Source organism: Euprymna scolopes, chromosome 2, assembly GCF_053919585.1.
Source record: "Euprymna scolopes isolate OS-2025 chromosome 2, ASM5391958v1, whole genome shotgun sequence".
Classification (NCBI taxonomy): domain Eukaryota; kingdom Metazoa; phylum Mollusca; class Cephalopoda; order Sepiida; family Sepiolidae; genus Euprymna; species Euprymna scolopes.
The window spans coordinates 35,365,008-35,379,074 of record NC_136483.1 but is presented as its reverse complement, the minus strand read 5'-3'; the positions used below and the strand labels follow the sequence as shown (position 1 = coordinate 35,379,074).

Below are 14,067 nucleotides of genomic sequence, written 5' to 3'. Positions count from 1 at the left end.
CCTCCAAGCTAGAATTAAAATTGTAGCTTGTCTTCAGTGAATCAAGTAAGAACAGTCGAAAAGTTTTTAATCAAAATAACAAAAATATCTGAAATAAATGTTTAACAATTTTTAAAATAAACATGAGATTGTTCAGAAAATATTGGCTGATTTTTTTCAACTCATTTTTATTTTTTAAATTGATCTATGTCGCCATTTTGCAGTGTTATACACAATTTTACAGGTATAACAATTTATGTGCACCTTTTGATAAAGTTCCAACAATTTCTTTCCAAAAATAGTTGTGAAACATTTTGTTTTATTATTATAAACCTTCATAACTCAAATGAAAATAAATGTATATCATTTTCGGTACTTACGCAGAATACGGACCATGCTGAAATAATAACATTATTTAGACATCTTATTCTTAACATGGAAGGGGTGCACTTTCTTTTATGACTATTCTGTATTTTCAACTAACAATTTAATATAAGATACCACAAAACTTGAATTTAACTTGAAAATCTTATCAAAAAACAGCACAGTCTGTATACAGCCTTGCTAAAGTTTAAATTTGGTCAAATGTTTCCCAAATATTTCCATTTAAAAAAAAATCCCATACAAACTCAAATGAAAGTTTGGTTTTGAAACCAGTCATTAATTTCTGAACAACCTAATAACAAAAGTTGGCAATTTATAAAGATCATGGTCATGAGAGAATGACAAAATCTGCTTAGGTATTTAAAAGTAGTTTTGTTGTTGTTTTTGTTATATATTATTATTACGTCTATTATCATTATGTATCATATTATACATATTTTTGTTATTTTTATTATTATAATGCATATTATAATCTATATAATTGTTCTTATTGTTAATATGTATATTATTCTATCGTTATGATGCATATTATTATTATTATGCATCTAAAATTTAGAAAAGCACATTTCACTCAGTTTTGCTATTAAACAAAAACATCAAATAAAATTTTTTTGGCCATTTTGTTTAGTTTCAGCTTAATCCCATTATGTTCACACTTTCTAAACACGCTTTTCTCAATTTTAGATGCATAATACTAACTGGATTTTTAATAGAAATGATTTCTCATCTGATAATATATAAGAAAAACAACAACATAACTTCTTTTCATGCCTAAACAGATTTTTTTTCTTGTGTTCCTCCATGACCGCAATCTTTATAAATTGTCCAAAAATCAATAAAAAAATAAATAAAAGACAAGAAAAGGTTTTATGAAAATTATATGACAATTTTATAGATTCGACATATATCACTTTTTTCTCTTATCTTTTCAAATAATGTCTGCCTGACCTAATACACAAGAACATTTTAAGAAGAAGAACCAATGTCTTCATTTTCTTGTACCGAATTCTTCCAACCAAACTGCAAGGATTTTCTTTTGTTTTTTTTTTTTCTTCCCCTATGGCCAGTTCCCTCCATAACTGTTATTTGATATGAAAATAGAAATTAAAGGCAAACAAAAAGAGATTACGCAAAAATGAAAGGATTTCTTTTGGTGCTTGTTTACATTGGTGTTTTTTTTTTAAACAACTTATTTCAGGTGAAAACATAACTTACATGTTATCGAGAAATTGGTATAAATTCCAAAAATTATGAAAAATAATCCAATAGATGCGTTAGACGTATTTTTGATAAAAATAAAAATCAGCAACATTTATGTTAAAAATGGCAAACCCATAATTTGGTATGTCAAGGGTTATCTCCCTTGTTCTTTATCATACTGAATTGATCGCCCAGCTCCTCCACATTAAAAACACCTGGGAACGCTGATCATGCAGTGATAATGGTTGAAATCGCCCTAAACTCTAGAGCCAAAACTGAAGAGCCAGTGCTCAAAACAACGAGATATTATAAAAAGGTTGACTGGGAAGCCATCAGAGATCTTATCAGAGATGGGGAAATATTTTGTCTCTTCCTGCTGAACAGTGCGCAAACGAGACCACCGAATGGTTCAAAACTGCAATCGAAGCGCATGTTCCCATGTGGAAATTTTATAGCAAGCCCCACTCTCCCCAATGGTTTACTTCAACTTGTGCTACTGCCATTGCTCAAAGGCAGCATGCATACCGCAGGTTTAACCGACATAAGTCCAGTTCAAACAGACTGAAGTATATAGAAGCTAGAAATAACGTTAAGAAAGAAATAGCGACAGCTAAGAGAGAATTTACTGAACCCACTAAAAAATAATTCGATAAATTTTATTTCTACTTGTAATTATTATTCTATTGATCATTTTTTGGAATTTATAATTTTTTGCCATGACAGGTAAGTACATAGCAATGTTTTCACCAGAAATGTATTGGTTTAAAAGATTACCAAAGATTTGCAAATGGTAAATCAGAAAACAGAACAGCTTTCATCTTTTCACACAAGAACATTCCTTCCTCCCCCATTTTAAACGCACCATCATCGCCATCTTTTTAGTTTCATCATAATTCGACAAAAGATGACCATCAAGATTAAAATATGTTATACTTTAGCAAATCTTGAACCAAATATATAAAAAAAAAATTGCTCATTTATCAATTGCTCTTGTTAAATTGGTCACAAAATAGAGTGAACTGGAGAATTAAGGGTTGGAGATAATCTATTTAATCCTACTTTGAATCCTTATAAAAAAAAATATATGTAGATGAAATTCTTAAAGCTTTTTTAAGTCTGTCTTAATTCTCAAATATATGAGAATCTATTAGTCTCTCCGCCAATAATTGCCATTCTCATATGCAATTTCTTTTGCATAGAGAAACAAGAATGGGTTCAATCTGCTTGTTTTAATGATGAAAATGATATTTCAAACTTAAGCATGACGACAGACTAATATGGCTTCTTATAAGTATGCATCTAAAAATAAGACGTATTTAAGATAAAACTGCTAATTCAAACTTAGACCAACGTACAGAGAACCTTTTTAAAATAATCGTCTGAATATTTTTGTTTCATTAGATTATTATGACTACTTCTCTTGTCTAGATTCTTACATATATCTCGTATGTTGTAAAGGATGGAGTCATTTTGTAGGAAACCTCAAGTTAAAAGAAGTCAACAAAAAATTAGATAAATTTTATTATAAATTTATTTCAACCCTACAGGCAATAGGGTGTTTTTAAATGAGAAAGCTGGTTGAAGGCTGTCGCAATAATGAGATATGGTTAACTAAATTTTTGGTTGTCTTTTTTAACTTTATATAATATATTGGTTGTATAGTTAAACTCAATGACTATTAGACAATTCAAGGGTTCTCATAAGCAATTCTAGACCAATTGATATCATTTTTGACAACATTAAAAATCTTATATCAAGCAAAGAATATAGTGAAATGTGCAAAATAAAGACTTTTTTTCCAACATCTTTGAAAATTTGTCATGTCTATAAAATTCAAAATTTTCAAAAATTTCTACAATTGTTTTGATTGTATAGGAGTGATGATGAAACGGCTGTTATTTTGCAATATAAAACATTTGAGAGCCTAGAACCTTCCTTTAGTATTAAATTTAACTTACCCTGTGTATTGTTAAACATCTTTTACTAGAATTTAAACATATTGTATTTTTAATCATTTGGGATGAGATATGAATTTTCAAAGGAAGGATTTTTATTCAAACAATATGTAGTTCAAGTTAAATAAATCTAACAATGAAAATGACATACGGTACATGGAGAAGTTCATAAAACACACAAAGTTGAGTGAAATAGTTGTATTAGTATAAAAATAAATAGGTTTAATGTATATCTACAAATATTCAAATAATGGATGAAATAAGAACAATTATTTCTTTTAAGCTGAAATTTAGCCTGTCGAACATGATCTAATAAAGATGAGATTAGAAATATTAAATATTTTATAGAAAAATTAATAGTTTGGGAAGTAGATGCAATGATATTTTTTAGAGAGTTCTTTATATTTAATCGATATTACAATGTGCAGCCTGAAATGAGTAAAATGTAACATTTGCATCTATCTCACAGAGGATGTTCTAATGAGCTGCTGAACTACAGAGACAAACAGCTTCTGCATCTTTATCAGCTGTAATTTATGATTATTTCAGACATACGTACATACATTAAATGTATGTTATATATAAGATAAAATTAGTTTCATATAACTATTATCAGATTTGTATACGAAAATCATGCTTGGAGCTAAAAACAAGAACTTTCTGTAAAATAAAATGTTATCTACTTCCACAAGATTTCATTAAAATATTTGCATATTTTAGAAATATAAAATTAGTTGCCAAAATTAAGATTTTACTCATACTTGATTAGCCAAGATGTCAGTCTTTTAATAAGAATTATTTTTAATTGAACCAGGAGTTGAATAAGTGCCCTGTGACACCTATTAAAGATGGTATGAAAGGTTAGCAAAGAATTCTTTATAACAAAATCTTGGCTCACCTTTTCATACCATTTTAAAAAAAGCAATTTTTTTAGTTTTTAAGGGTAACTTTTGCTATTAAAAAAAAAAAACTTTATTGTAACTTGAACAAGTTTAAATAACCAAAACGAATGTAGAGAATATATCATTGCATTTTTTAAAGGGAAACTATTTTATCTAAGAAATTATTCCAAGGAAAAAAGGGCTGGATAGCAAATAGTGTAAGAGACATATTCAATAAAAAGTTAGAAAGAGAAAAAAAACATGAAATTGAAATAGACATAATAGATCTTTCATGTTTGCAATAAGAAATATTATCTTTAAAAAGAAATGTTTAAGAAAGCCAGGTATAATTACTTAGATTTTTAGAAATAAAGAAAGTTGAGTAAAACTCAAATTATGCAAAATTTTATGAGAATGTTATCCCTTTTTGTTAAACGTTTTGATGGCTATTATTGCTTTTGTTTTATTAATTTAGTATAAATACCAATTACATTCACCCTAAGCAGATTGAACCGGCTTCCTGTGAAGAAAATTCACAGAAGGTCCCCAGTCGCATATTTCAGTAAGAATAAGGAAACTGCTCTGCTTGTACTAATTTTTCAAGTCAGAAGTTCTGCTTCATGACAAATTAGATCATCTTCTGATTACCAAATGTCTGAGATAAAAAAAAAAGAAAATTAAAAATCAATAATAAACAATATAATCTAATAATAAATCGAACAAAAATCTTTTAAAGTTCATTTTTTTTTCCTTATAAAAAAGAAAAGAAAAGATTTTTGTCTTTTGATTTTCAAGTTTATAAAAATTGGGATGACAAAATCTTACAAATTACATAACTTAAAAATATAAGATAGAAAAAAATAGAATTAGATTAAGTATAATTGTTTTCTTTTCTCAGATTTGTTTAATTTTTTTTTTCAAGGACTTTTTTCTTTCCTCTTGCTTATATTGCTAATAGCTGAAAGTTCCAAAATAATTTATAGATGTATTCAAACCGATTATTAAAGATATTGCTAGATTGATACGCGCACACACAATGTGTGTGCGCGTATCAATCTGAAAATTGTTAGTTGGAATGGTGCATTTACTTTTGCTTTTGAATCGTTTTAGCCAGTCGAAGAAGGCATCCTTGCAGTTCAAATGAAGCCATTATTAAAATGTTGGTGGGAAAAATAATGATGACAGCTGTTATATTAATTACAAAAACAGCTAAAACAATTCCAGGTTTCGGCCAATGGTGTTACCTGTTCTGAGGTTTTGTTTCTCTTTTGTTAAGGTGATCAGTGGATATGTGAGGATAGAAAGGGTGGAGGCTTATAAAGAATATTCATCCCTTCCTTTACAGACTGAAGACTGAGAACTCAGCTGCCAGAGGAGGAGATGGGCAATAGAAGATCAGCATCAGTACTAATTTAATGGGATGAATGAATTTTGTGAGCAAGGCATCACAGTAACAGCCTTTGGTTATTTGAAACCACAGCAAGATCAGCTTAAAGTAAATAATCATATTTGTTTATGTAGGAGTAATTGGTTCTTACAATTCTGAATTTTTCATATGTTTGTATGATTTGGATTAAATGGAAAACTGTTCTCATCTTGAGTGTTATTTGCACAACATTTCAGTCGATGTAACCTCCAACCATGTTTGCCAAAGTGTGACATTTACACCTGCAAAAGGTTGGAGGTTACAATGACAAACATTTTGCAAATAACACTCAAAATGAGAACAATTGTCCGATTAATCCAAATAATACTTAGTTCTTGTCCAGAATTCACCCTATATTACAAAAACAAAAATAATGTATGATGTACGTACCTGTGACGAAACAAAATTATCATATTTCAAAAATGACGCAAATTTATTTTTATAAAATACGAATTGAGTTATCTCCACTTATTTTTCTTTTTTAAGAGTGTTTTCAAAAAGACAGCTGTTCTTCAGTTAATCATAAAATTTGATTTTCTTATTTAAAAATAAAACTATTGATCAATTTATATGATTTTTGGAATATGATATTTTCGTTTTGTCACAGGTACATGCATCATACAGATTGTTTTTATTTTTTAATATAGAGAGAATTCTGGACAAAAAGTGAGAACTTTTTTCTTTTTTTTTTTATTAGGATATACCAGTGTTCTAGGAGATATTAGTCTATACTGCAAAACATAAAAAAAATAGTGCACTTGTTTCACAGTTAAATATTAAAGCTGATAAATCTATTTCTACAGAATTTAAAATTTTCAAAATCAATGTTTCGTTAAATTGAATTTTCTTTTTAAATTATAAAAATACAAAAGAGACTTTTTAATTCCTGGCTAAGAGACTTTAAAATTGAATATTCAGAAACTAACGTCTTTCCAAGTTCTTCAACCAGATTAAGAATTTACTGTGAAATAGATTAGTAAGAGAATAAATACAGAATCTAATAATCTAATAGTCTGAAAAAAAAAAAAATGATAGCAATAGAAATTGGGTACTTATGAATTTGAGCAGTCCCAAATTTCTAGTCTCAGAAAATTTAGGTCACATGGCATTTTTGTAGACATTGTAATCTCAAAAAACGTAATCTTGTCTGAAATTACCAGGCACTATTTTATCAAACAATTACATCCAAATTATATTGGACAAACAACATAAAAGAATCTTTTTTAAACAATCAATATAAAAAATCTATACTTGATTTTAGCACTCTGTGCAACGTTAATGTTGATTTTAATATACAAAAAGATTAAGTAGTTATATTTAATTAAAGATGCATTGGAAATTGTTCATTGAAAAATTTTTTTATTTTTTTTTACTTTTGTAATAAATTTCTTTATTTCTGAAAAATTCAATTTAATTGTTTTCTGTTCTATTTAAAATGTGCCTTTCTTTATTTGATATGTTTATTGGACTGATTTTATTTTTGTTTTGTTTGTTCAATATAATTTAGATTTAATTATTTTCTGTTTATTTTTAAAATTTATTGATAAAAAAGCATCGGGTAATTTCATTCAAGGTTATGTTTTTTGAGATTACACTATCTACCAAAATGTCATGTGACCTAAATTTTCCAAGGTTAGAAATTTAAATGCTCAAATACATAAGTACCTGAAATTTCATTGCGTAAAAAAAAATGTATTTTTAATCAACTAATAACTCTTATTATTTGAAACGATATTGTTAATTTACAACTATTTGAATAACAATTTTCAAATAAAGTTGAGCGTGAGGGCAGTAGAAAATAATTCATGAAAACAAATTCATCTTTATAGGAAGAAGGTGCTGCGATCAGTTGGAAGAAAGCTACCATTTCATGCCTTGCAAACAATACTAAACACCTCTGCTTTAGAATGATGATGTAGTAAAGGTACAATGATTATGAAGACATAATAGTGAGGGGATGGGGATTGATAATTGAGTCACCAGATATTACCTGCCTCTACCCCCTCGTCCACCTCGGAAGGGTCCCCTACCACCTCTATCTCCACGCCCACTTCGGCCACCACGTCCACCTCGGTAACCACCACCGCCACCACCACCACCACCCCCACCTCCACTCCGTGGTCCAGAATTATAGTCCTGATTAAAGTTACGACCGGCAGCAAATTCAGCACCAGGGTCGTGCCGGCTGTATTTATTGTCTCGGGAGTCAGACATTCCCTGGTTTTGTTGATGGCTGGGTGGGGCATTCATTTGACCCTCATCCCAATGCCGCTTACGAGAGTTCTGTGAGTCCATTCCCTGGTCATGTCCAGGGTCATTGCCTCTTCCTCTATGATCAAAGTCATCAGACTGCTGGGGGTTACCCATTTGTGGTGGTCCATAATTACCCCGATTACATCCCCGCGGAGGATAACCTCGATTACGGTCAATTCGTTCATCAATATCATGATATTCATCAGGTGCAGAATCATACTGTTCATTGTCACCAGGTGGTGGCCTGTCTGGACTGCCCTGCCACTGGGCAGAAGGAGGTCGGTCATTTGTGTTAAAGCGCTGACCACTGTTTGAATTTCCACCACTACGAGGCATATTCATGTTGTCTCCTCGATGATGACCATGGGTATTCCCTCTAAAAGGCATGCCGCCGGCACCTCCTCCTCGATCATTTGGATTGTGATTCATCTGGCGGTAATCATGATCCCTGGAATTCATATCAAAGTTCTGATTCGGCATGTCACCATTATTGCTTGTAGGACGATTATCATTGCTTTCAGGTGGAGGCATAAATTGTCCCGGGGGTAGTCCTTGCTGATTTGGAGGTGGACCATTAGGATCAGGAACTCCAGGCCGAACAGGCATTCCAGGAGGGCCTTGACGAATCATAGGCATTTGATTGTGAGGCATCATAGGTCCTTGTCCGTGTGGAGGAGGAGGCTGCTGCATATTTGGACCTCGAAGACCTAAAATGCAAATAAAAAAAAGAAACATTAGAAAAAAAAAAAAAATTATATAATATATATATATATATATAATGTACATGAATAAATGTTATTTGAGAAAGTGTTGGGTATTGGGAGGAAAGGGATTTTTATAACTGCCATGGATACTTTTTCATGCATAAGTACTTTTGGAATATTTTTTTTTTAATGTGCAATATAATAACATCTGTTACTCTATACTGTCCTTTAGAACTGGTGATTCTTTGCAGGAGATTGTTGATATTCATGATTGATACAGTTAGCAAACTAATAATTACGTACTGATACTTATACACCAACACACAAATATACTTAATCATATATGCGTATAAATATATATATATATCTATCCTCGGCTTGGGAGAGGTGTTAGTCTAGCGGCACTGATGAGTTGTGAAACAACGAAACAGGTCTGTATGTCGATGACTAAAAATATATTTTATAAAGCTCCCCTCTTTGGTAGAGCACTCTCGTAAATTATCTTACTCGCTACTTAATTTAGCTGAAATAATGCGAAGCTCGCGATTTGTTTACAAACAAACGTTTGAGCCCTCTACGAGTAGCGGACGGATGTTTATTTAAATAATCGTTCGGACAGGTTAATTTCGGCCACCGATTCCGTAGTCAAGGGGTAAAACTGCCGACTGTCATCACGACGGTTCTAGGTTCGACCCTCGGCTTGGGAGAGGTGTTAGTCTAGCGGCACTGATGAGTTGTGAAACAACGAAACAGGTCTGTATGTCGATGACTAAAAATATATTTTATAAAGCTCCCCTCTTTGGTAGAGCACTCTCGTAAATTATCTTACTCGCTACTTAATTTAGCTGAAATAATGCGAAGCTCGCGATTTGTTTACAAACAAACGTTTGAGCCCTCTACGAGTAGCGGATGGATGTTTATTTAAATAATCGTTCGGACAGGTTAATTTCGGCCACCGATTCCGTAGTCAAGGGGTAGAACTGCCGACTGTCACCACGACGGTTCTAGGTTCGATCCTCGGCTTGGGAGAGGTGTTAGTCTAGCGGCACTGATGAGTTGTGAAACAACGAAACAGGTCTGTATGTCGATGACTAAAAATATATTTTATATATATATATATATATATATATATATATATATATAGATGATAGACAGGTGAACAAATACACAAAAAGAAACTCACATATTTATTCACATACATAAACTACGAGTTTATAATACAAAAAAATTAGCTCTGAAGAGGCCATATAGGTAGAAACTTCTACATATCAATCTAAGTCAAACAACTTATATATGTTTTAATTGTCCATCTTCACAGATGATTGTTGTATCTTTGTCCGCCACTGCTGTTGGTACCATTACTGTGTTTCCTTGCACGATTTTGTAAGCACACGCTGGTAAAATATTACTTTTTTTTCTTTTTTTTTTCAAAGAAGTAGTTTTTCATGCCATCCAGGCTACAGTATAGTCTTAGGATTGGGCAGTCAAGGAGGACATGATTGAAAGTTTGTTGATCTTTGTCACAGTTTCACTCCATCATGCTGGCCATACTCATGTTGTGATGGTGGTCTAGCAGTGCACAACAGCACTCAAGCAATAATAGTGTGGACATTCTAGTACATTCTCATTGTTCAACCTGAACAACAACAATGTCTACAAACAACTGCATTCAGTTCATTCCCCATACCTCAACCAAGAATCTATCCTCCTCCCCAGAACAAGGACTTGTCATGGATATCCTTGGCAAAATGTGGCAGAGAAATCTGCAGCTGAATATCAAAGGCTTGGCCTCTAATAAAAAGGGTGTATTGTACAAGATTGCAAAAAATAAAAATAAAAATAAAAAAATTAAAAAAATTTTTTTTTAAAACTAGAGATATTCAACATATGGTTAAAAAATTCAAATAATGATAAAAGTCCATTAGGAGTTCTATTATATGTTTCATATAAAAAATGACAGAGCATTCTTTTCATCCATTTTTATTCCTTGATTCCTCCTATCTCTTAACTCATGCTTCTGTTTTGTTTTTTGTTTTTCATTTTAATCTTATTTTATTCTTTCATCTTTATTTTATTATTTTATATATTTTATGCAGGTCTTTTTACTGTAACAATTATGTCTAGATGTATACTATTCTACAAAGGAAGAAAAAAAACAATTGTTTAATAAACAAAGCTGATTTCTTTTTAGTAAACAAGTATAACTAAAAAATGTTAAGAGTTCAAATTTTTAAAATATACAAACTTTCTGAAATCATCCTCTTCTACATTCAACTGGAAAAACTGTTTACTTTAAATTGCCATAAAACAATTTAGAATTTTTTTTTTCATCAAGAAACGATTAATGAGAGCATCTTGCGTGACAAATACCATCACAAATGACAGCATCTTTTTTTTTTTTTTAATGATTCACTTTTATAATTAATATCATGTGGAGAAAACAATTGTCATCAATACTAATATTTTATTCTACTGCCAAAGATTTACTGAATTACCTCCCTTAGCGTTACAGACAAGGAATAGCTATTTATATGGGCTTCTTTGTCTAGAATTTCCCTTGTATTAAAAACGAGAATAAAGAAAAATCTTTATTACCTATGTTTCTGTAGCAAAACAAAAAGATTGTATTCCAAAAATCACATGAATTAATCAAGTTTTATTTTTATAAAGAAAATCATTTTCAAGCATGTTTTTCAAATGTCCCCATGTTAAAAATGGCTTTCTAAAATTGCACAAGATTGAATTTTTTTTAGTTATTTCCCTTGTTTTCAAGATGTGATATAGTCACTCATAGTTTGGCCATAAAATTTTATTTTTTTGTTTAAAAATAAAATTGTAATGTTATGACCCTTTTAGGATGTGATCATAGCATAGTATCTGTTAACTGTGGCAAGCAGGGCCAAGGGTCAAAACATTATTATTATTGTTATTATTAGTATTATTATTAATTGATTTGAGCGACGGATGGTCGCTGGATCAGTTATTATGATTAGAAGAATGGACAGTTAAATTGGGGGAGAGATGATTGACGTGAAATCGCAAAAGGAATGCGAAAATAGAAAATAGATGTAAACATTTTGGGGTTTGGATAAACAAATAACTAGATGGGAACATTAGGTTGGTCTGAGACACGTAATGAGGTGACACAAGAGAACACGTGATGTAGTTAGTTTTGGATAGATTCAGAGAGTTGAGGTTTGACCACAAAAGCGGACAGACATCTAGACAGGAGTGGGCAGACAGCTAGGGAGCGAGCTGTAAGAATAGAACATGTAGACGAACTGCAGATCCTGTGAAAATCATTTGAGACAACTGTAATAAATTTATATTATAAAAATATAAAGAGTTGTTTTGTGGTTTCACAAGTAAGAGCAGATGTCTCAATTGGATGGTGCTGATCGTTTCATGGTTCATCACGGAGCAGCAGGAAGATAGAAGAACTCTTCAAGAAAAAAGGTATGAAGCATATATTATTATTCTTATATATGAACTGTAAATATTCCTGCACGATAAGTCTGATACAACATAACTCAGTTTACACGTCCTCCTGGCTAAACAACATACATACGATTTATACGTTTATTATCTGTCCGTTAAAAGAACAATATCTTACATCCACTAGATAACACACAACACGTTTTAATATATCATCTCTTCCAATATAATTATAATATACAACAAAATTACTTGATGAATTTACATTATTTTTGGTGTAGGACATTTTCTTTCCACCATGAATATGTCCATCATACAATTTTTTTTTATTTTGTTCTTTAATATATGGGTAATTCTGGACAAGCACCACTATTTATACAGATGAGTATTGCAACAGAGACAATGTCTATTATTATACTATAGTTGAGGTAAAAATTATAAATTACTTTTTGTCACTAACATTCATCAATACTGACATTTTCTGTTAAATAAAAAATTGCAGGCAATCACATAATATGGTACATACCTTGCATAGCTTGATGATCCACCATATTGAGTGGATGTAACAAATTGCCAGCGACTTGACCTGAAAAAGAGGTACATATTTATCTCATTAATAAAGGTGATTTATTTTTTGTCAGATTTTTTAACAAGTTTGATAAATAGAAAACACTAAGAGTTCAAATGTTTTTAATTTTAACTCAAAATAATTTCTAATTGTATTTTTTTTATTATGGTTTGTAAAAACAAAAATATAAAAACATATCCGAAATAACTTTTCTCAGTAATTTGATCATTTTAAAATAGTTCATAAAAGCAGGTTCACTTTATGTAAATCATCTTTTTTAAAGAATATCAACGTAAAACCATTGAACATGAAAGGAACAGAAAATTCAAACGATACTCAGCTGACGAATATCATCCAGAATCCATGTACATTTAATTTTTTTTTTTTTAAACTTTGTACTAATCAATTTTTATAAATGATTATAACCATCAACATTTCACAAATGGTTTCTTTTATTAAAATTATTTTTTCAACTTATTAATGTATAAAAGAATTGGAAAGAAAATGACTATCCAATATCATAAAACATAATTTAAGAGAATAAAAACATTTTATATGGTACTTAAAATGATAAAAAAATAATTTTTACAGTAGTAAAAATTATCAGAGAGGCGGTAGCACTCTCTATATAGGGATGGCCCGTACACGCCTATATACGCCTACAAAACAAAACTATCCAAATCTCAACTAAAATCAACTTATAAGTTTCAAAAAGCACATATTCTTACAGAGAAGCGGCTTACGAATCCAGCGAGTGTCAGAACGTCGGTTAAAATGTCAAAAGAGAGAAAAAAAAAAAAAGGGTACAAAAATGGCCAATTGTTCTTCTTTCTTCTTCTTTCTTCTTCTTTCTTTTGAGACGATGTATCTCGGTGTACGAACGGTCTCTGACAACAGTTCAAGCATCAATCGACTGCTCTTTACACGGAGAAGTGCAGTGACCCATCGCTTTTTAGCTAACTCCATAATTAAATAAGATTACGTGTAATAACAAGTTTTAAACACTATATACCCAATGTAGACAGACCACTTCGAACACGGAACTTCTCTCAAAAGGGACAGCTCCAAATAATACACCAGATGCTCACAGACGTTCCAGTTTGCCAGTGGCCTACATTTCTTGGACGCTGAATATTTGAGGTGAACGTTAAGGTTTTTTCTTTAAACAGTAACCCACCAGCGTTAATGAAACCACAAAATCTTTATCTCAGTTGATCGAAATTGTTATAAGAGTAACCTATCAGCAAGTACGACGTCAAAAAACAATGTTATAAAAACAAAT

The 14,067-nt window shown here is 31.0% G+C and overlaps 1 protein-coding gene across 3 annotated transcripts in view; it reads right to left on the bottom strand.

Annotated features, from left to right (window-relative positions):
- Window positions 1-6,505: 6,505 nt before the first annotated feature.
- Window positions 6,506-14,067, bottom strand: part of LOC145290939 (uncharacterized) — a 132,601-nt gene continuing 125,039 nt past the window's right edge. For all 3 annotated transcript variants that reach the window (XM_080136526.1, XM_080136528.1, XM_080136527.1), the window contains exons 15-16: window positions 12,744-12,803; window positions 6,506-8,785 (exon numbers count right to left, since the gene is read on the bottom strand). In XM_080136526.1, the coding sequence (XP_079992652.1) occupies window positions 7,812-8,785; window positions 12,744-12,803 (1,034 nt within the window). In that variant the 3' untranslated portion in view covers window positions 6,506-7,811. The remainder of the gene's footprint in view (window positions 8,786-12,743; window positions 12,804-14,067) is intronic.